The sequence below is a fragment of the Mobula hypostoma genome, chromosome 31 (genome assembly GCF_963921235.1).
Source record: "Mobula hypostoma chromosome 31, sMobHyp1.1, whole genome shotgun sequence".
Classification (NCBI taxonomy): domain Eukaryota; kingdom Metazoa; phylum Chordata; class Chondrichthyes; order Myliobatiformes; family Myliobatidae; genus Mobula; species Mobula hypostoma.
In genome coordinates this window covers 9444656-9467314 of record NC_086127.1, presented here as the reverse complement: position 1 = coordinate 9467314, position 22659 = coordinate 9444656, and the positions used below count along the sequence as shown (strand labels likewise).

The following is a 22659-nucleotide window of genomic DNA, read 5'->3' as shown; positions in this document are numbered from 1 at the left end:
ATGCTCGACGCTCACAATCTGTCTCACCCTTTGAATATTAGTTAGTTTGGATGATTGAAAGGGCGTTACAATTATATCCTGGTGGCGCGGAACTTTATGCTCCTGCAGCTTCAAACCGATGGTAGCTGCGGGAAGATGGGATGGCCTGGATGGTGGAGAGTTTTGATGATGAAGGTTGCCTACTGGAAGCAGCGCGCTCTGTAGACACTTCCAATGTGGGGAGCGTATTTTCGCACTGTGTGCCTGACACCGAGGTTACCTGGGTCTTTTGTTAGGGAGAGATGGAGAGAGAGGACGCCAGGAAGGAGAGGTTGTGGGCTTGCAGTGGGGCTGGGAGTCGACATAGCCTGGCGAAATCGATGGAGGACCAGTGGGAGGGAAACCATGAGCTCCAGGCTGTGCACATTAGACTGTTTCATTAAAATGGGCCCTTTTCTCTTTGTTTTTCTTTACTAACCCTTTAGTCAAGTTAAGATTTATAAAGCTAAATTGTTTAATTTCACTGGTGTACTGTTTGTTATTTCGTGGTACTGATTTGTGTCCAGGGGAACAAATCACTCAGTTTTCACATAAACAGGAGCTTTGCACCTCAATTTCAAACGTTTTGTGGGGCCAGAGAAGTTTCTTCCCTAGACTTACGATCTGCGCCCCTGGTGCATATGCAGCATTTCACTAACGTGACCTGTGTGTCCAGCTAGTTCTGTGTTGCCCCAATATCTCTCCCTCTTGTTCCATGGCAGCTGTCAGACGACCACTGTCTGCTAGATCCATTCTGGCCAGATTGTACTGTCAGGACTCTGGACACAGTACGAATCGCAGGACGCTGGACACAGTTCAGACCCAGTACTGTGCACACAGTGATATTAATTGAGTAATAAGTCCTAAGGTGCAAACAAAGTTGGTGTCAAAATTCAGGCAGAGATCAAAACATCCAGAGAAATCCAAAAACCGGAAACGGGAAGAGTCGAAATTTATACGGACAGATACCAACTCTCGAAAGGGTCAGGAAAGTTCACTGGTAGAATCTGGCCACAAACAGGTGAAAACACAGGACTAAAGTACACTGAGCAATAAGCAGAGAGGCAGATGATAGGTGGAGCAGAATAAGACAGAAGTGGCAGCAAAACAGGTAGTAATGAGAAACAGGTGGGGGACAGAGTACTCAGTAATACAGAGGCCAGAGTAGAGCAGGAGCGGAGACAGGAGCACATGAGGCATGAAAACAAACAAGAGCACATGGCAATACAAAACCACAGACTGACAGTTAGGGGGAAACACACAAAAAGAGGCACTCGATTTGAGGCACTGACACTACTCCCCCGCCCCCTCAGGGACGCCTGCAGGTAGAGAAGGGTGCTGGCGTTGCAAGTCCCTGATGAGAGAGGGGTCCAGGATGTTACGGGCATGGACCCAGAACCTCTCCTCAGGACCGTAGCTCTTCTAGTCCACAAGGTACTGGAGGCCACGACCCCGGCGATGAACGTCCAGCACCTGAGGCACCGTGAAGGCCTCTGATCCGTCGATGAGTCGTGGGGGCCGCATTTGGGGACAGGACACAGAGGGTGGCTCATGAAAGGCTTGATGCTGGGCACATGGAAGGTGGGATGAATGCGACGTATGGCAGCAAGGCTGATGACTTTAGCATGGGGAAGGGGTGAAGCCGGGGGTGGGGGGGGGGTGAGTTTGCGGGAATCCACCTTGAGAGACAGGTCTCGGGTTGAAAGCCACACATGCTGTCGCTGGCGGTAACATGGGCCCTAGAGTGATAGCGGTAGGCTCGACGCTTAATCCTAGCAGAGGTACGGAGAATCCTGAAGACAGGCTCACAGAGGCACCCAGCAGATTATAGAATGCCCTCCAGAAGTTGGATGTGAATTGAGAGTCCCTGTCTGACACAACAGCTACAGGTAAACTATGTAATTTAAAAACCTGCAGTACTAGTAATTTAGCTGTTTCTTTGGCAGAGGGGAGTTCAGCTAAAGGAGTGAAGTCTACAGACTTGGAGAAACGAAGAACTACTGTGAAAATGGTGGTATTACCATCTGATGGGGGAAGACCGGTGACAAAATCCAGGGCAATGTGGGACCAGGGTCTCTTGGGGATAGACAGGGGTAGTAACAGACCAGCGGGTGGCCGGTTAGAGTTCTTGCCTTGAGCACTGACCGAGCAGGCTGAGATGAAGTTGCGTATGTCATCTCCCACGGAGAGCTACCAGACCCGCCGACTGATGAAGGCCTGAGTACGCTTGGTTGGTGGGTGACAGGATAACCGGGAGCAATGACCCCACTGCAATACCTGTGATTGGACAGAGCTGGGAACATAAACACGGTTAGTGGGGCATTGACTAGGGGCTGCCTTGCTCTGTTGAGCAGCTTGCACAATGGATTCAATCTCCTATTGCGCTGCACCCACGAGACAGTGAGCAGGAAGGATGACATCGGGTACCTCAGGGGTCTCAGAGGAGGGAAATCTTCGGGAGAGGGCATCAGATTTTCCATTCCTGGAACCGGGTCAGGCCTTTGGGAGAGATGTCACAGGCAAAAGGTCAATGGCGCGATCATATGGGCGATGAGGCGATAAGGAAGTGGCCCGGGACTTGCTGAACACAGCCTTGAGGTCCATGAATTAAATCATTATGGCTGGTATGTTTTCATGTCTTAGGTAAAATAGGACATGATATTATGTGATAGTAGATGTTTTTCTCCATAAACGAGTGGTGTAAAACCTAAAAAAATACACTCTCTCTGCCCTATGAAAAATTAATTAACGATAAATCACCCATTTATTAATGGCAGACAGGCTATTTATGCATTCTAAGTAGATCAGTGGTTTAAAATATAGACAGTTATGTTGGGATTCTTGGGCTGGGGTCAAAATTGACCCTGACCATACTGCGAAGGCATAGAATCTGAACAGTATGTCAGGGTTAAGGAGGGATGGCACGAAGGTCCAGAAATTCTTCGGAGTGATCTGCGCTTGGAGACAAGGGGATCTGAGCACGGTGGAGGCAGTGGGAGTGACAGAATGGGCTCCCGCCTACAGTCTTGCGACTGAGCCAGTCCATGTGAGGGTTGGCCCTGGTTAACTAACCAGGGATGGCCCCAGGACAATGGGAGCTTGAGAAGAGTCAATAACATATAGGGTTAAATGTTCATGATGGTTGCCAGATAAACTGTGACTCACCGGCGTCGTGATATGGGTGATGTTAGCCAATCTTGACTGTTCAAGGCATTGACCACCAGTGGTGGCTGGAGAGCAGACGTGGGTACTCCCCACTGAGCAGCCGAGCCGGAATCGATAAAACACCCCTCCGCACCAGAATCGACCAAGATGAAGACTTCTTGCTGTTGGATGCCCCAGTCCAGGGAAGCAGGTATGAGAGTTAGTGGCGTCGTGGAGGGCCGGACATGGGTCATGCTCACCAGTGCCCCTCGTCCAACTGGTGAGCACTTGGCTTTTACTGTGCCAGTGGAGATTAGGTGGTCTGGTTGTCTACAGTACAGACAGGAGCGGGTGCCGATTCTCCTTTGTTCTTCAGTTGGCGTCAGGCAGGTACAGTCAACCTTAATAGCTTCGGGCTCTGGAACGGGAATTCTAGATGGGGTCAAACGGCAGGGCAATGTAGACTGATGAGGAGCTTGGAACTCACCCAGTGCCCCCAGGGACCCTCTGGAACTCCTCCCTCTGCGGCACTGCTGAAGGCGAACATCAGTACGGATGGCCAAATCCACCAGGGCTTCAAAGGTGACAGGAAGGTCCTGGGTGACCAGCTCATCTTTGATGTCTTCGTAGAAGTTGTCGTACTGTGCCTCCGAGTTCCAACTGGAGGTAGCTAGGGTCTGGAACTCTATGGCGTAATCTGACACAGATCTGCTCCCCTGGTGCATGTGCAGCACTTCACGGGCAGCCTCCATCCCATGTTTGCAGCGATCACACACTTTTCTCATCTCCTCAGAAAATAGCGGATAACTGATGCAGAAAAGTGAGCATGCCTCCCAGACGGCTGTTCCCCATTCTCGCCCAACCGCAGAGTTGAGTGATGACATAGATCACCTTGGCTCAATCAGTCGGAATGCTGTTGGTTGTAATTCAAAAATAAAGGTGCATTGGGAATGAAAAGAGCGGCAGGTACGGCGCTCACCTGAGTACTTCTCTGCAGGAGGCAGATGGGGTTCTTGGACGGGAGGAGTAAGCGAGAACGCGGAGGGCAGGGCGGAAGATGCAGTAGCAGAATGTTGATGCGCGCTCTGGGACAGCTGGAGTGACTGAGTCTGGGCCATGAGATCAGCTACACCGGCAGAAGTGACTCCACTGCTCTGAACACGGAGTCCAGCTGGTTCTGTTTACCCAGTATCTCTCCCTCTTGTTCCATGGCAGCTCTCAGACGACCACGGTCTGCTAGATCCATTCTGGCCAGATTGTTCTGTCAGGACTCTGGACCCAGTACAAATCGCAGGACGCTGGACCCAGTACAAATCGCAGACCCAGTACTGTGCACACAGTGAAATTAATTGAGTAATAAATCCCGAGGTACAAACAAAGTTGGCGTCAAAATTCAGGCAGAGATCAAAACATCCAGAAGAATCCAAAAACCAGAATCGGAAAACGGGAAGAGTCGAAATTTATACGGACAGATACCAACTCTCGAAAGGGTCAGGAAAATTCACTGGCAGAATCTAGCCACAAACAGGTGAAAACACAGGACGAAAGTACACTGAGCAATAAGCAGAGAGGCAGATGATAGGTGGAGCACAATGATACAGAAATGGCAGCAAAACAGGTAGTAATGAGAAACAGGTGAGGGGTGGAGTACTCAATAACACAGAGGCCAGAGTAGAGCAGGAGCAGGGACAGGAGCACATGAGGCATGAGAAATGCTACGTAACTTACTTTGGGAAGTCAAACCGTGGAAGTGAATAAACAGTAGAATTTAGTGATCTAGGGAGTGTTGTAGAGCAAACAGCTCATTGGGTGGAGTTATATAATTCTCTAAACGTGAAACTGCAGGTGCATGGGAAGGTAAAGCTTGATTTTGACACAATTGGCTTCATCAGAATGGACACTGAGTACAGGAGTTAGGACGTTGTGGTACATCTGTAAATGAAGTGGTGTGACCACACGTGGAGAACCGTGGGTAGTTCTTGTCGCCGAACTATATTAAGGATCTGATAGAGTTGGAGAGGGGACAAGGTTATTCGCAAGGATGATAAACAGATGCAGGGCTTGTTTTATAATGAGACATTGGTTGGTCAGGTCTTCATCGATTACAGTTTGACATTCCAAGCAATCGTGCATTCGAAGCACATCATCAACATTTAAGATTTGGGCCTCTCTAACAACAACATGTAACTGTATCGCCAACTACCTCAGAGACAGACCTAAATCAGCGAGGAGTAGCGCCAACATCTCCTACTCGATGACCATCAGCACAAATACGGTGCAGGGATGAGTGCTAAGCCCCGTTTACTCTCATGATTTCATGAATAAGTACAACTGCAATGCCATGTGCAAATTAGTTCCCGACACGCTTTTGTTGGATGAATAACAAGTGGCAATGAGGCAGTTCATGGGAGCAAGATAGGGCGCTTGGTAGCAATGTCGCTACCAAGCCAATGCGATCGTTGTCAATAAAACTGACCATCTGATTATTGTCTTTAGAAAGGGGAAGGAGCGGAAACATGCACCAGGCTATATTGGGGTATCTGCCGTGGAAAATATCTGTAATTTTAAATCCCCGGACATTAGTTATTCAGATGCCCTCTCCTCGATTCAGCACATACAGGCAAACAGAAGGAAGGGGCAACAGCGATTTGAGCTGCTTAAGAGGTTAAGGAGATTCAACTTCTCATTAAACTCCAAAAAACCTCTGCAGATATACAGTTGCAAGTATGTTGTTAGGTGGCTGCATCATGGCCTGGTGCAGCAGGTCGAATCGCAGGACCCAAAGAATCTTCAGCCTCCTCCCAATCCGTCAAGTACATATCCATCTCCCATTCCATGCCTACACGGGGGCGCTGCTTCCAGTAGGCAACATTCATCATCAAAACTCTCCACCATCCAGGCCATCCCATCTTCCCACAGCTACTATCGGGCTGGAGCTGCAGGAGCGTGAAGTTCCACCAGGTTCAAATTGTAACGTCCTTTCCAGAATCAAATAACCTCCAGAATATTTAAGAAAGTATTACAAGTCGGGAGTGGACAAGCGGACACAATATCAGAATCGAAGGACCTCCCTTTAGAACAGAGCTGTGGAGGAATTTCTTCAGCCATCGGTCGGAGAACTTGTAGAATTTATTCCCAGAGAGGACTTTGGATATATTTGAAACGTTGGTTCATGGGTACTTAATTGTAAAGCACTTCACAACTTATGAGGAAAAGGGCATTAGAATTGGTTTGAGCGGTCCAATAAATCAAACCCCATGAGAAAAATTGTCCAATTCTGCTCTTACGCTTAGGGATTCTATAAACTTTATTTGCCACAGTCTGCGGCAGAAATGAATCCCGATAGCCGATCGCTGGTGATCTAACACTTTTGCGCTACCCTCTGTGCTGCAGTGCCACAAGAAGTTAATATTTAACCAGCACTGTCAGCAGGATGAACTGATTGGGGCAGCGAGGGGGAGGACCCGCAGTCAGTGACCACTGGGCCCTTCATCTGCCTCTGCTACTGCTTATTTTCCCCATCCGGGACAGGGTGTGAATCCAGTCCGAGGAGTGCAGAGCGACACTGCCCACACGCAGACAAAACTCCAGTGAGTACCAAGATTGAAACTGCAGAGATGGAATGAGAGTGAGCGAAAGGGTGATTAAGATAGGGAGGAGCTGGCTTGAGGGGTTAACGGCGTTGGAGGGGAGACTGAGGAGAGTGCGAGGAGTTTGAGATGGAGCCTGTGTGGGGGAAGTCAGGACGAGAGCGCTTGAAGAATGCTGAAGGAGCCCAGTGTCATGGTCCGGACCGAGAAGTCCGCATTCAGGTGCACGGTCCAGTCCATTGACCCTTGTTCCAGGTTTTCCTGTTTACCCCATTCTGTTGAGCACTCTAACTGAGCCACATGATTCTAGTTTGGGCAGACTCATGAATACTTCTAGAGGCCAGGGCTTAGTTGCTTGATTGTTCCTGTCTGAATCCCTTCCCTTCCTTCTGTTGCCTTGCCTTGCCTCGCCTTGTGTGAAGCCTTGCCTCGCCTGTGACCCTCACTTGCACCATGTCAGTCTTGCCTTGGAGCAACCCAGCGGTGGAAGGCTAGTGTAGTCTTCGAGATATAGATTTGGCTGGTCCGTAGCCTGCTGAGGTTACCGACCGCCTCAAGTCTTGGAGCCACCCCGGACCCAGCTCCCTTCCTGTCCCTTGCCTCCGTCAGGTAAGCCAGGCCGTTTGCCGTTACCCTGCGGTTGGGTCTGTGCCTTCCTCTCCCTTGCCTCCGTCGGGTATGAGTCCCGCGTCCTGCCCAGGAGTCGCCTCAAAGTACCCTTGCCTGACCTCCAAGCTCAAGCCTCAAGACCAAAACCCCAGCCTCAAACCTCAGGACCAAGACACCAGCCTCAAGCCTCAGGACCAAGACCAAGACCACATCCTCAAGCCTCAAGATCAAGACCCCAGCCTCAAGCATCAAGACCAAGACCCCAGCCTCAAACCTCAGGACCAAGACTGCAGCCTCAAGCCTCAGGACCAAGACTGCAGCCTCAAGCCTCATGCCCAAGACCCCTGCCTCAAGCCTCAAGACCAAAACCCCAGCCTCAAACCTCAGGACCAAGACACCAGCCTCAAGCCTCAGGACCAAGACCAAGACCACATCCTCAAGCCTCAAGATCAAGACCCCAGCCTCAAGCATCAAGACCAAGACCCCAGCCTCAAACCTCAGGACCAAGACTGCAGCCTCAAGCCTCAGGACCAAGACTGCAGCCTCAAGCCTCATGCCCAAGACCCCTGCCTCAAGCCTCAAGACCAAAACCCCAGCCTCAAACCTCAGGACCAAGACACCAGCCTCAAGCCTCAGGACCAAGACCAAGACCACATCCTCAAGCCTCAAGATCAAGACCCCAGCCTCAAGCATCAAGACCAAGACCCCAGCCTCAAACCTCAGGACCAAGACTGCAGCCTCAAGCCTCAGGACCAAGACTGCAGCCTCAAGCCTCATGCCCAAGACCCCTGCCTCAAGCCTCAAGACCAAAACCCCAGCCTCAAACCTCAGGACCAAGACACCAGCCTCAAGCCTCAGGACCAAGACCAAGACCACATCCTCAAGCCTCAAGATCAAGACCCCAGCCTCAAGCATCAAGACCAAGACCCCAGCCTGCAGCCTCAGGCCTCTAGATCCCAGCCACATCCTATCATGAAGCCATGTCATGTCCTTGCCTGGTTCTGGGGTCCGAGCCCGAGGCAAGACCAAGGTTCTGGGCCAGAGTCCAAGCCTTGTCTCCTAGTCCATGGTTTCTAGTCCTGGTTCCGCTCTCCCTGGCCCAGGCTCCTAGTTCTTAGTTCCTTGTCCGGGTTCCCTGTCTAGTCCATGTCCTAGCCCAAGTCTTCGTTCTTGTCCCTGCTCCTTGTCTGTATCCTGTCACGTCCCTACTCTAGTCAAGTCCTGTTCCTTGTACTTCAGTGTCTGTGTCTTGCATTTGGGTCCATTCCCAGTGCCACCCTTGTGACACCCTGTGAAAGACAGGGAATGTGGGGGCAGCAGAAACAGTGAAAATGCCGGTGTAAGAGAGGGAATGAGGGTGTATTGAGAGAGGAAGTTGGGAAAGAGAATGAACAAGCACGTTGAAAGTGTAGAGAGGAAATGTGGGGAGAGAGTAGAGGAAGAGAGAAAATATTGAAGGTGAGGAGAGAGACAGAATGGTAAATGAGGAGACAGCCAGGAGTGGCAACAAAACAGGAAAGAAAATCGGAAAGTGCACAGCGAGGACAGATGTGAAGAAGGGAGACAGCGAGAGAAGGGGAGGGAGAAAAAAGGAGAGAGATGGTGGTTCGAAGAGATGTGAACAGAGAGGCTGAAAGTGGGGAGAGAAAGTGTGCAGCAGGAGAGATAAATACTGGGAGAAAAGGTGTGCGTTCAAGAGACGGGAGAGATAGTGACAGTTCATTGAGATAGTGAGAGGGAAGTGAGACACCATCGAAAGAGGGAAAAGACAGCCTGTGTGGGTGTATTGTGAGAGAGACAGAGAGCTGATAAAAGATAGTGGGGTGAGACTGGGGACAACACTGTGTCGTGAATACAGAGGTGGCCTGAACGAGGGATACTGCAGCAGTGGGAGTGAGAGGGCAGCGAGGTAAAGTTGAGAAAGAAGGGCCGAAAAAATGTCCGGAGACAGAAGACGATAGAAGGGGAGGAGATAATGGGAAGGAAGTGGGAGAGAGTACGGATGGTAGATGGAGGTGGAATTCAGGAACGAAAATTGCGGTGGAGCTTGGAGAGTTGTCAAATGGAGTGCGGAGTGTGGGAAGGGGCCCGTGAGAGAGACGGACAAAAATGGGCTAAGAGGGAGTGGTGTGTAAAAGGGAATGAAAGAGATAGTGAGATAGCGTGATGGGGTGGAACTCAAAACGAGAGAAAGGAGGGAAGAGAGATGCTGAGAGAGTTAGTGTTGGAAACGAGAGAGGGTAGAGTAGGAAATGCAGGAAGGGGAAGAGACGTAAAGAGAGAGATAGAGGAAGTAAAAGTCAAAGGGGATGAGACGGCATCAGATACAGTTTATGGAAGAGGTGAGGCACGCCCTGTGGAGAGATTGTGGGGCGTGGTTGAAAGAGAGATGGGGTGAGTAAAATGCACAGAGAGGGAGAGTGCGGGAGCGGGGTTGGACTGAATGAAAGAGTGTTGGTGTGCTATTGAGAGGGCAGTGCAGACGAGCAGTAAGAAAGTGCAGGGGATGGGTTGTGGAGGGCGAGAGCAGACAGCACTATTGTGGGGAGAGATGGGGAGATGCACCAGTTGATCTTGGCCCAAAACATGGGCGATTGGTCTTCATCTCCAGTGGCTGCTCGCAGAATGTAATTGGACAGCCGACAGATGTATACGTGGGTATAGCGGGTGCGGTGGCTGCGGGCACTGAATCCAGATGCATCTCATGGAGCGTTAATGCGAAGAGTAAGAGAAGAGGGAGGATGTGCTGGGGTCCATGTGGCATAGAGTTGGTTGGGGCATGGGGCGTAATTGCGGAGGGCCCCTCGGTTTTAAACCTTTCTCTGCTTACCGACAGAGGAAGGTCAGAATGTTCAGCCTGATCAGCGCAGTCGCCCTCCTGGTGAGTGCCTCCTGTACTTCAGCCGTGAGCGGAGGTATGTCATCGCACTGCTCTAGGTTTCACCATCCCTCCTCAGTGTCTTCCCCTCCATCCCCATCCGTTGTGCGTCTCCTTCCTAAGGGAATGAATAGAACAGTAGAGCCCTGTGGTGAATTAGACCCACACTATTTTGGTGATCCTGCTGCTACCTTTAACTAAACGACTTCTGCTGTGTATCAGCTGTTTACCTTCATTCCTTTTGTGCCCGTGTGTATTAACGTTAACAGCTTGACTCTTCTGATGACTGCACCTGGTCGCATATTTCGAGACCCGGGCACTCCCGGTTTTAAATACTTACCCCTCACATTATCTTTAAACACTCCCTTCTGATCATATAAAAACATGTCTTCATTTGTTTGATACTTCTGCACTCGGTGAAAGACGCTGACTGCACATCCTAGCTATGCATTTTATGATTCGTCATGTCTCCCCTCGGACTCTGACTAGCTCCAGTGTAGTTCGGGTGAACCTCCACTGGAAAGATAACAATAAACCATCATTCTGAGATCATTCTCGTGAACCTCATCTGGACTCTCTCCAATGATAACATATCCTTTCTGAGATACGGACCCAAAACTGTTAACAATACTCCAAGTGCGGTCTGACTAATGTCTTATAAAGGCTCAGCATTTTTTCCTTGCTTGTATAACATTGCACTTGGCTTCTTTACCACAGACGCAACCTGTGAATTAACCTTCTGGGTGTCTGTCACGTGGACTCATAAGTCCCTTGACCTTTGATGTTTGAAACTTCACCATTTCGACAATGGCACAAGCTATTGTTCCTTGTACCAAAATGGATTATCCTACATTTCCCAAAACTGTATTCCATTGCCATTTTTTGCCCATTCTTCCCATTTGTCTCAGTGCTTCTGCTATTGCATTGCTTCATCAGCACAACCAACGTGACCACCTATCTTTGTATCATCCACAATCTTTGCCACAACACCATCAATTCCAGTATCCAAATCATTGACAAACAATGTGAAATGTAGCCGTCTCAATACCGATCCCTGAGGAACAACATTAGACAGCAGCAGCCAAGCTTTTCTTCCCTCTCGCTACCTCCTGTTGTCGGCCATTACGCTATGTATGCCTGCAGCTTTACTGTAACATCATGGGATTTTACCTTGTTGTGCAGCCTCACCAAATGCCTTATAAAATGCCTTCTGGAAGTCCAACTAAGTGGCATCCACTGCCTCTCCTTTACCAATCTGCTTGTTACTTCCTCAAAGAACTCTAACAGATTTGTCAGGCAATAGTTCACTTGACAGAAAGAATGCTGACTTTGACTTATTTTATCATTAGTCGTCAAGTACCCCGAAATCTCATCCTTAATAATTGACTCCAACACTTTCCCATCCACTGAAGATAGGCTAACTGGCCTATCATTTCTTTTCTTTTGCGTTTTCCCTTCTGAAAGAGTGAGGTGACATTTGCAATGTTCTAGTCCTCTGGGACATTGCCAGACTCAAGTCATTCAGGAGAGATCATGACCAATGCATCCGTTATCTCTTCAACAATGTCTCTCAGGACTCTAGGATATAGTCCATCTGGCCCAGGTGACTTGCCCCCCTTAAGATCTTTGAGTTTGCTTAGCAAATTTCCTTTGTAATAGCTCACTGACTTGCACCTGCTCCCAGACTCTCATGATCATCTGGCACACTGCTAGTGTCTTCCACATCGAGCTCAGCTGCAAAATACCGATTACGTTCATCTGCTATTTCTTTGTTGCTGTTGACTACTTCGTCAGCATCGTTTTGCAGTGATCTGGTATCAATTCTCACCTCAATTTTCCTCTTTTGTCATGGTCCGGTCCGTGAAGTCCGTATTCCGGTTTGCGGTCCAGTCCATCGACCCTTGCTCCAGGTTTTCCTGACTACACTATTTCTGGTCTTGTTGAGCTCTAATTGAGGCAGTTGATGCTCGTTGGGGCTGCCTGCATAAATACCTTCAGAGACCAAGGTGTGGCTGCTGGATTGTTCTTGTCCTTACTCCTTGTATCCCTTGCTCTGCCTCCTGTTTCCTCGCCTGAAGCCCTGCCTTGTCTTGCCGGTAACCCTCGCCTCGCCTTGAATTGCCTGAAGCCTTGCCTTGTCTTTCTGGTAACTCTCGCCTCATCTCGCCTGCAGTCTTGTCCTGGAGCCACCCTGTACCTAGCTCCCTTCCTGTCCCTTGCCTCCGCCCAGGTAAGCCAGGCCGTCTTGCCTGCGGTTGGTTCTGTCCCTTCCTGTCCCTTGCCTCTGTCAGGTGGTGATCTGCACGCTGCCCAGGTGTGTAAGTGAAAAGGGGGTTAGAGTACGGGATAGGAAGGGTTAAATGGTGTATGTGACCTGGAAAATATAGCAGGGGCGGGAACTAGACAACAGAATCGGGCACGGTTAGGATGTTGCAACTACATGCTCATCTCTTAGAATAGAAGTGCTTACTGACCTGTAGATCTGCACGTGATGCTATCGTGACCATGATGAAATTGCTAACCACAAAACCATCATAAGCGTGGACAGGGGAAACAGGTGCTAACTGAAACCTTTTTTTTGGATATAAATGTAACCTTGTACTCGTGCTAGGCAGAGTTGATTGCCAGACGCTGTAGAAGCGTATGGTGGTTACCTCTCCTCGGATCAAGTTGAATAAAGGATTGATCGAGCGAAAATGTGGTCTCCGAGTGTTTTCTCCGACTGAATAGTGAATTGCTAGGGACAATTTGGCGAGCCAGCCAGGAGTCCCAACGGGAGCCTCCAGCGATCCTGGTGTTAGTGAACTGGCGATCCACTGGATGCTGCTGAGACGGACGGGCCCACGGGGTGACTTTCCCCCGGTCCTCTCACGGTCTCCTTTGGTTGCTTGTTCCCCTCAGGGTTCCTGTTGAGCTGCTCAGCGGACTCCACGGACCACAGTCGGTAGAGGCCACGAGGGTAAATGGTTTTAACGTTGATTGATTTCTGATAAGAGAATCTGTATGAGTAATAGTGTCTGAGAAACAGGGAGTCCGGGACTCCGAGGCCAGGGGCTGACGCGCAGTGAAATAGTGTCTGAAAAACAGGGAGTCCGGGACTCCGAGGCCAGGGGCCGACGCGCAGAGAAACAGTGTCTGAAAAACGGGGAGGCGGGGACTCCGAGGCCAAGGGCCGACGCGCAGGATTTGTTTTGGAGGTCCAGGACCTCAATGAGGGGTTGGAATCCCCGATGAAGTATCGTGAGTATTAAAAGCTGCCAGTGCTAATAAATTGGGCAGCGGATCATTGGTAGTGATTTATTACATTTTTCTTTGAGTGTGTTACAGCAAATTGGTCAGCGGGTTAGTGGCAGTAACCTATTACATTTTGAAGCTGGTAACCTTTCTAATTGGCGTAGGAGGGGACGGGGCGTGTAGATTAAATTGATCAGCACAGGGCAGAGCAGACGTTTGGCCAAACACAGGGGAAGTGGCTCTCCCCTGCAGTCTCTCCGGATGCTGTGGAAACGTTTTAGGTACACTTGTGAACCAGTGGAAATATCGCTTTCCTGCGAGTGATTGAGTTGGGGTCGCCTCACACGCGAGTACTGCAGTAAAAAGAATTGGGGAGGGGCGGGTGATATTTCACTAAAACTGCATCCAGCCTTAGACCGGTTGTTAAGAAGGGAAATCCCCCACGCGAAGGTCAGGACCTTGAAGTGGATGCGGGAGTAAAGTGATAAACATGGATCAGACTTTTGATAAGGGGGACATACCACCCCACTCGGAAAGATGTGTAAGGAAAATCCAGAGCTAGAAAAGAATCTAAGACGTCTTAGTGCGCGCTTAAATAAAAGATGGGGGGGGGGGTGGAATTGGCCGTTGGGGGGAACTTGGGACCTGGACAAATGCGAAAAAGCAGTGACTGAAGTCTGGAAGCAAAATTGCTCTCAATAATGGGAAAATGTGATTACGAAATGGGTAAAAGTAGCGGACAGAATAAATGAGCGTTCCAGACAGACATCCTGGGAAGAAAATGCCAAAAAACGAAACAACCCTATTACTAATGATCAGGGCCAGGTCCGACCATATGTGGTTTTAAAGGCCTTATGTGAATTATTTGATAAACAACAAATTAAATCAAATAGGAAAGGTGCACCTTTGGATATGTCAGGACTGCAGCTTTTATTTGACGCCAGCGAAGAAACCGACAATGAGGATGTAATAGTTTCTTCAGCCCCTGCAGAAGTCCCACTTCCTCCCCCACCCGGTTTACCAGATCCTTCAGGTCGAAACCACCCCTCTATTCTCCTACCCCCACATCAACCCCCGTGACGGCCCCCGTCCAGGCATCCTCCATACTTCCCGGGACTACTACTGATGGCAGATCAGGTACCCAACAATCTTCGGACTATGTTGTTACCCGAACTCGCTGGCGGACCACACAGCACTCCCAGATTCCAGTCCCAAAGCCCCGGCCGAAGCGCAACACGGTGGCTCGCCCAGCTGACGGACTGTTGGGCGATGGTCCCACCCTGGACCCCCAGGACCCTGATGATCCAGACCCCAACTCTAATTTTGATCATGATTCCGGGAATGACTGGCCTCCGTTGACCCGACAATTCCCACTTAGGACTGTGCAACAGCGGTTTCGGCACAAACACACAGAGACCAACGCCGTCCGGTTGCCTACTATTCCGTAGCCTTGGACCCACTGGCCCAGGGCTTTCCCCTGTGCATTACCCGCTGTCTACAGCATGGTCACGGCAGCTGCTAATATCACCCTTCAGCAGACAGTAACAGTTTATACTTCCCACATGATTACGGCGCTGCTCACTACGCACAGTACCCAACATCTTACCCAGGCCCGCCTTAATCGATACGAGATTGCCCTCCTTCAGAACCCTCTCCTTACTTTTGAATATTGCTCTGCTAACATTCCAGCGTCCTTTTTACAGGAGCCACCGACACCCCTAACCAAACCCCCTCACTCTTGCATAGAACTTAACTATTTTCTTACCTCCCCCCGACCTGACCTTTCTGACCATGCACTACCCAACCCTGATCTTACTCTTTTCGTGGACGGATCCTCTTCAATCTCCCCTGAAGGCGACCAGGCGGCTGGCTACACTGTGACATCCCCCTCCCAGATCTTAGAAGCAGCGGCCCTTAAACCTCCCGTTTTGGCCCAGAAGGCGGAATTGTTCGCCCTTACTAGGGCTTGCAATTTAGCCTTGGGAGTCAGCGCAAATATATATATGGACTCCCGCTATGCTTTTGGCGTCGCCCATGACTTAGGGTCCCTCTGGGCGGCAGCGCGGATTCCAGACCTTGACCGGCAAACCTATTGCCAATTCTGATTGTATCTCCAACTTACTTAAAGCCATACTGTTGCCCTCCAAATTGGCAATTATCAAATGCGCTGCCCATTTAACAGATGCCTCCTCGGTGACCCAGGGTAACTCCCACGCCGACGCGGCAGCGAAAGAGGCGTCCCTACTTGGCCCCTGGAAAGTGAGCACAGAACAGCGTGCATTGCTATCACACAGGCCCCCCGATGGTCCTGACATATCCACCATTTTGCAGTCCCAGGGGGACGCCCCTGAAGCTGAAATTGACCTGTGGCGCGACCACAATTGCATTCAAGACTCTGTAACGCGTCGCTGGCAGACACCAGCGGGACAAATATGTGCCCCAGATGCATGGTTACCCCTTTTTGTCGATAAACTGCACACTGATACACATCTGGGCAGGGAGGGAATGTGTGCGATATTGCTAAGAACCTGGTGGAGCCCTAACATGCAGGGGGCAGCAAAGGACAGAGCCAGGCGATGCCCAACCTGCCAGAAGGTAAACCCTGGAAAATCTATCAAATGCGAAAGAGGCCAGACTCCACTTCCGCGAAGGCTTTTGAAGTGTCACAAATGGACTTTATTGAGCTGCCTCGAGTACACTGTTACAAATATTGCTTGGTGATAGTAGATGTGTTTAGCAGGTGGATAGAGGCTTTTCCTACCACCAATAACAAAGCAAGTACGGTGGTTAAGATACTAGTAAAGGACATCATACCACGATTTGGAATCCCCTGTCACTTGTCTTCAGACAATGGGCCACACTTCATTGGAAAGATCAACAAGGAACTCTGTGAATTACTAAAGAAAGACCAGCAGTTCCATTGCTCCCACCACCCTGTAGCGGCAGGACTGGTGGAAAGGGCTAATGGGATACTAAAGGACAAATTGACTAAACTAACCCTAGAGACCGGACAGAACTGGTTGAAAGTGCTTCCGCTGGCATTATATCATATGCGGATCACTCCCCAGATTTGGACAGGACTAACCACAGCAGGGATAGTTTATGGACGATCTGGCAGGACTCCCTGGGACAGTGACAGACCTCCCCCTCCCATAGTGGATTTACAAGTAATGGGACTAGAATTACAGGACTATTGTAGGCAATTAACACTCTCTTTGAAGTTCCTCCATACTCAGGTTGTGGAAGCCTATAAGGAGGGAGCAAACGACAGCGACTGGCCTCACCCTGAACCTGGCGACTGGGTGCTGATCCGAGACTGGGAAAGACCAAAGTTGGGACCTCAGTGGAAGGGACCGCACCAGGTCCTCCTGCAGACCCCTTCAGCGGTCAAGGTAGAAGGACAAGAGCGCTGAATCCATCTGAGCGACTGCAAACGCTGGGACCCAGAATCACCAAGAACTATGAAGGACTAAAAGAGTACTGATAATTGTACTAAGATTGTCCCCTGTGTATGATTGAACTTTGTCTTTTTGGAGTGCCACAGCCCTAAAACTGTGCCCGGGGGGAAGGAAGGTAGGATAACTTTGATTGTTTGTATCCTTTTAGGGATAGTAGGAACTATGGGTAGGATCAGGGGACGAGTACATACCTGCGATACAGAGCGGGAAAATAGGGTATATCATCTCTGCAGTCAGGATGTTCTGATGTGTGAGGGTGACGGGGATGATGAATTTGGGGAACGGAACATTACCAAGATCAATTACTGTACCGGAAAGCACCAGCAACCGGACCGCTGGGCTAGTCCTGGATGGAAGGAACTCTTAGGTCCTCCCCTGTCGGTACCGAAGCTGCAGGTTTGATTTTGAATGCAGGGGAACCGAATGGAGAACCAACTAGAAAACCAGTCCTATAAAGGAAGGTGTTCCCGGGGAGCCCTAAAAGGGACCTCAACATCCTTAGTGAGCTCAAAGAGGGGCATCTTGAGGAAAAAAAAAGGAATTGGGGTTTCACCAAAAACTCCACGCTTGGAAGGCCCCCCGCCCCCCTTTGGGATAGATCAGTGAAAATTACTTTCAAAAGGTACATAGACGATTATTTGGAACCACTATCGTCTGTTATCCTCCCCACACGAGTATCTCCTCCCTATTCACTATCTTCCCACACTGGGACCGCACCTACCAACCCTTCCGGTGCGCCCCCCCGCGACAGTACCCTGCCTAAGGAAAGGAGGGTGAAACTTACCTGTGACCCCACCAAGGCCCCTGTGGCGGACTATTTCCTCCGGCTAACATTACATGGACAAGTAGCGACCACCGTTACAGTGTGGAATAGTTTAAGGGAGACCTCTGGTGGGAGGGCAACCCCAAACCCCCGTGGGGAGGCCCAAGCTACGAGAACTGTTACAACGGGACAGGATGGGGATGCTCCGACATTTTTGCCTGCACACCCCTCACCTGCCTATATGACGTCTGCAAAAGAAGGCAGTGTCACCCCTCGAACAACGGGCAGAGCATCACCTGTACTTGTAGTAAGTCGAATTGTGTGCCCCTGTCCCGGGGAGGACACCTTCTATGCGGAGAAGGAAACCGCGCACACCTCCGAGACTACAACCACCTGTTCCCCCACCCGGACTACATTGAGGGGACCAAATGAGGCTGTCCTCCCGGTAAAAGCCCAAGTGCCTGGAAGGATCATGGGTATCTCTGATGACAGCCAAGGGATGTACTGAAACCCTGTACACTTCTCAGGGGTATTTCTTCTTCCACAATGGCACGGCCACCAATTTCCTGGAATACCCCTATCCTTCCTCAGTGGCCTATGGCACCTTCTTCCCCACTGCAGTTCCCTGCCCAGGGGCCTGGGGGCCCCTGGCACGCCACCTGCAAGACTTAAGAAAGAGGTTCCCCAAGAGTTCTGCACAGGCTACCAGAAACTGACTACCCTCACCCCGGGACAAGTAGCTGGGTATGGGGCGGCCGGCTTTTTCTCCCTAGGGGACTTAATGCCGGCAAAACCAATGATGGTAGTGAAGAACCCTGTAGAAGCTGGTGAGCTGCTTGAACTGATACCTGAGGATTTCCATGATATCATTGAGATGATAAAAGGAGGGAATGTGTAAGTGAAAAGGGGGTTAGAGTACGGGACAGGAAGGGTTAAATGGTGTATGTGACCTGAAAAATATAGCAGGTGCAGGAAATAGACAACAGAATCGGGCACGGTTAGGATGTTGCAACTACATGCTCATCTCTTAGAATAGAAGCGCTTACTGACCTGTACCTCTGCACGTGAAGCTATTGTGACCATGATGAAATTGCCAACCACAAAACCATCATAAGCGTGGACAGGGGAAACAGGTGCTAACTGAAACCTTTTTTTTTTGGATATAAATGTAACCTTGTACTCGTGCTAGGCAGAGTTGTTCGCCAGACGCTGTAGAAGCGTATGGTGGTTACCTCTCCTTGGATCAAGTTGAATAAAGAATTGATCGAGCGAAAACGTGGTCTCTGAGTGTTTTCTCTGACTGAATAGTGAATTGATAAGGACACAGGAGGAGCCTGCCTAGCCTCAGGCCTGACGACTCCAGCCTCCTGCCTATCCTCAAGCCTGAAGACTCCAGCCTCCTGCCTCCTGCCAAGCCAAGTCTCTAGCCTCCTGCCTCAAGCCTGAAGACTCCAGCCTCCTGTCACTTGCCAAGCCTCGCCTCAAGTCTCTAGCCTCAAGCCTGAAGACTCCAGCCTTCTGCCAAGCCTCGCCTCTAGCCTCAAGCCTGAAGACTCCAGCCTCCCGCCAAGCCTCGCCTCTAGCCTCAAGCCGGAAAACTCCAGCCTCCTGCCAAGCCTCAAGCCTGAAGACCCCAGCCTCCTGCCTAGCCTCAAGCCTGAAGACTCCAGCCTCCTGCCAAATCTCGCCCCTAGCCTCAAGCCTGAAGACCCCAGCCTCCTGCCTATCCTCAAGCCTGAAGACTCCAGCCTCCTGCCAAGCTTCGCCCCTAGCCTCAAGCCTGAAGACTCCAGCCTCCTGCCAAGCCTCGCCTCTAGCCTCAAGCCAGAAGACTCCAGCCTCCTGCCAAGCTTCACCTCTAGCCTCAAGCCTGAAGACTCCAGCCTCGTCTTGCCTGCCTGCCAAGCCTCGTCCTTGCCTAGTTCTGGGGTCCGAGCCAGAGGCAAGACCCAGGCACTGGGTCCTTGTCCAGACTCTGGCTTGGAGTCCAAGCCCAGGCTCCTAGCTGTCTGTCCAGTCCTGTTCTGGGTTCCCAGTTTTTGTGCCCATGTCCTTGCCATCGCCCTGTATCCTAGTCCTGTCCCTAGTACTTCAGTGCCTGTGTCTTGCACTTGGGTCCATTCTCAGCCCCCGCCTTATTACATCTTTATATAAATGAAAAAAACTGTTCGTATCCTGCTTCATCCTGCTTTTGCTATTGCCTTCTCTGCTCTCAGACTTCATGTTTTCCGTTCTTATAGCATTCGCAGTTGCTATTTGTTGGGTTTTAACAGTTTCCCAATCATGAAACTTCCCGCTCTCATTTGCTACCTTATGTGCCATTTCTTTGGCTTTTATTCTCTGTTTAACTTCCTTTGTTAGCCACGGTGGCCTGACCCTGCCATTTGAGAATTTCTTGTTCTGTGGGACATATCTATCCTGCACATTGTGCACTATTCCCAGAAATTTTAGCCATCTCTGCTGTGCCGTCATTCCCGCCAGTGTCCTCCAATCCACCTTGGCAAGCTCCTCTCTCATGTCTCTGTGATTTCCTTTATTTCACTGCCATATTGATACATATGAGTTATGCTTCTCCTTCTGAAATTGCAGAAGGAATTCAATCACAGTCTCCTCAGGGTTCCTTTACATTAAGCTCCCTTAGAAGATCTGGGTTATTACACATCACAATCTAAGATAGTCTTTTCTACCATAGGCTCAAGCACAAGCTGCTCAAAGTCCATTTTGTAGGCATTCAACAAATGCACTCTCTTTCGATCCGGCATCAACCCGATTTTCCCAATCCCCTTGCATATTAATGTCCCCCATTACAATTGTGCCGTTAGCTTTATTATATTTCTTTCTCAGCTCCCTTTTAATCTTAACCACACACCTTCCTACCATTTGGAGGCCTATAAATGATACTCATATTATTTTTCACCATTAAAATTTCTTAACTCTACCCACACTGATTCAATATTCTCGACCATCATCACTTCTCTCTAAAGATGTAATTCCATCTCTTACCAACAGAGCCACACCACCGCCTATGCCTACCTGTCTGTCCTTTCGATACAAGGTATGTTTTTTGATGTTTAGCTCCCAAATCTGACTATCTTTCACCCACTACACAGAGAACCCCACAACATCATACGGACCAATCTCTAATTGCGCCACGAATCTGTCCACCTAATTTCGAATGCCATCCGCATTTAAATATACAACACCTTCAGTCCTGCATTATTCGTCCATTTGAATATTGCTTCCGTGGTGTAGTTTAACTCTTTGCTCTGTCAGCATTTATACCCAATCATTGACTTGTCCTTCCTTACACCTATCATCTACTTGTAGCTCATACTCGCCTCTATCATCCTGGTTCACGTCCCCCTGCCCTATTAGTTTAAACCAAGTCCCAACAGCTCTACTGAATCCGCCCACAAAAGTATTGGGCCCCATTGCACTCAAGTGCTACACTCCCCATTTGTACCTCAGTGTTATAAGTGGGCTTACCATTAACTGTGTCCTTCCTCCTTTCACTTCATCTCCAAGAGCGCAAAATCTCACAATTGTTCGGATTTAATGCAGCGCTCCTCATAATTATCCCGAATGATAACAGAGAGAGCTCTGTGATCCTCTCAGCAGTCCTCAAAACCTTTGCAGGGTCTTGCGGTCAAACGCTTTGCAAAACCCGCACTTGAAGGTGATGTACATGGTCAGCAAAACTTCAATGGCACTCCGGTAAAATAAGTTATGGTAACCACGGGCCAGCAATTTCTGGCATGAAAGCAGGTAGCAAAGTTAACAAGGACAGCTATTGTCTTATTGTTTTAAGAGAATAATAAGCCAATTTCACAACTTATGCTCTCTTCTTTCACTCTCCCAACCCTCCTCTCCCGTTTTCCTTTGTATCTCCTTCTCTGTACTCTGTCAATTTGTACCTCTAGGTCTCCGGGGCAAGACTGTCATATTTCCCCAGCAGTCTTCCAACTCCCACGTGAAGCTTTTCCCGAACAGTTTCCCCGAGCTGAGTGCCTTCACCCTCTGCATGCGCTCAGCCACCGAGCTGACGCAAAACCATGCTACCTTCTCCTACGCCACACCCGAAAGCGATAACCAGATTCTCTTCTGGGTGCCGGGACCCCAGGGCTTCCATCTGGATCTGACGACAGCCGCACCTCTGCGTCAGCTGGGAGTCTGAGAGCGGACATGTCAAGTTGTGGGTAGACGGCAAACGGAGCTTGGTGAAGATGCTCTGGCAGGGTCAGAGAGTGAAGGGAGGTGGTGTGGTGATTCTTGGACAGGATCAGGATGAGGTGGAGAGGGGCGTCCATGCAGACCAGTCCTTCGTAGGGGAGATATCCCAGGTCAACCTGTGGGACCACGCTTTGGGGGATAGGGAGGTGGTGGAGGTAATGCGGGGATGTCTGTTTTCTGGGTGGAATGTCATCGACTGGTCCACAGTGGATTTCGAGACCACCAGTACAGTGGAAATCAGTGATGATCCGGAGTGCGAGTTATGACGTGACGGTCCAGAAAGAGTATGGCGAGTGGACCGGCTGAGGAGCGGGGCGAAGGTGCTGTGGATGACAGAGTGTGAGGATGACAGGATGGGCTAGTACATGCCTGTGTAAGAGGGACTGAATGAATAAATTTGAAGCAAATTTGAGCAAAATGCTATATAGACAGTGTCTGCACACTTACACTGGCTGACGCCTTTTTTTCCCACGACTTCCACTTTCCCCCTTTCCACCTCAGAGTGATCACTTTCTGGAGGGTCATTCACGCCCCCACCCCGTTCCCAAATGTCCAGCATCCCATTACCATATGTTTTGAGAGACGGTTCCCTAATTTTAGCAGAATTTGTGTTCCAAATATGCCGCCCCATATGCTCACTCTGGCTGTGGTAATGAATCCCCAAATTCAACAACAATCAGCCAATGATCTAACCAAGCTAGTAATTTTCCTGCAATACCATGGGCTCTTAACTTG

General features: G+C 49.9%; 1 protein-coding gene and 1 pseudogene across 3 annotated transcripts; both read left to right on the top strand.

Moving 5' to 3' along the window:
* Positions 1-6759: 6759 nt before the first annotated feature.
* Positions 6760-16820, top strand: LOC134339948 (histone-lysine N-methyltransferase 2D-like). Of its 3 annotated transcripts, none has more exons than XM_063036750.1 (2): positions 6760-10242; positions 16710-16820. In XM_063036750.1, exon 1 carries the CDS (start codon positions 7431-7433, stop codon positions 8436-8438), a length of 1008 nt encoding a protein of 335 aa, XP_062892820.1. In that variant the 5' UTR covers positions 6760-7430; the 3' UTR covers positions 8439-10242; positions 16710-16820. The 3 variants fall into 3 exon arrangements, with proteins under 3 accessions (XP_062892820.1, XP_062892818.1, XP_062892819.1); XM_063036748.1 differs by having other exon boundaries at positions 6760-10276; positions 16695-16810; XM_063036749.1 differs by having other exon boundaries at positions 16695-16808.
* A 1655-nt stretch (positions 16821-18475) lies between these two features.
* Positions 18476-22190, top strand: LOC134339936 (C-reactive protein-like; annotated as a pseudogene).
* The last annotated feature ends 469 nt before the right edge of the window (positions 22191-22659 follow it).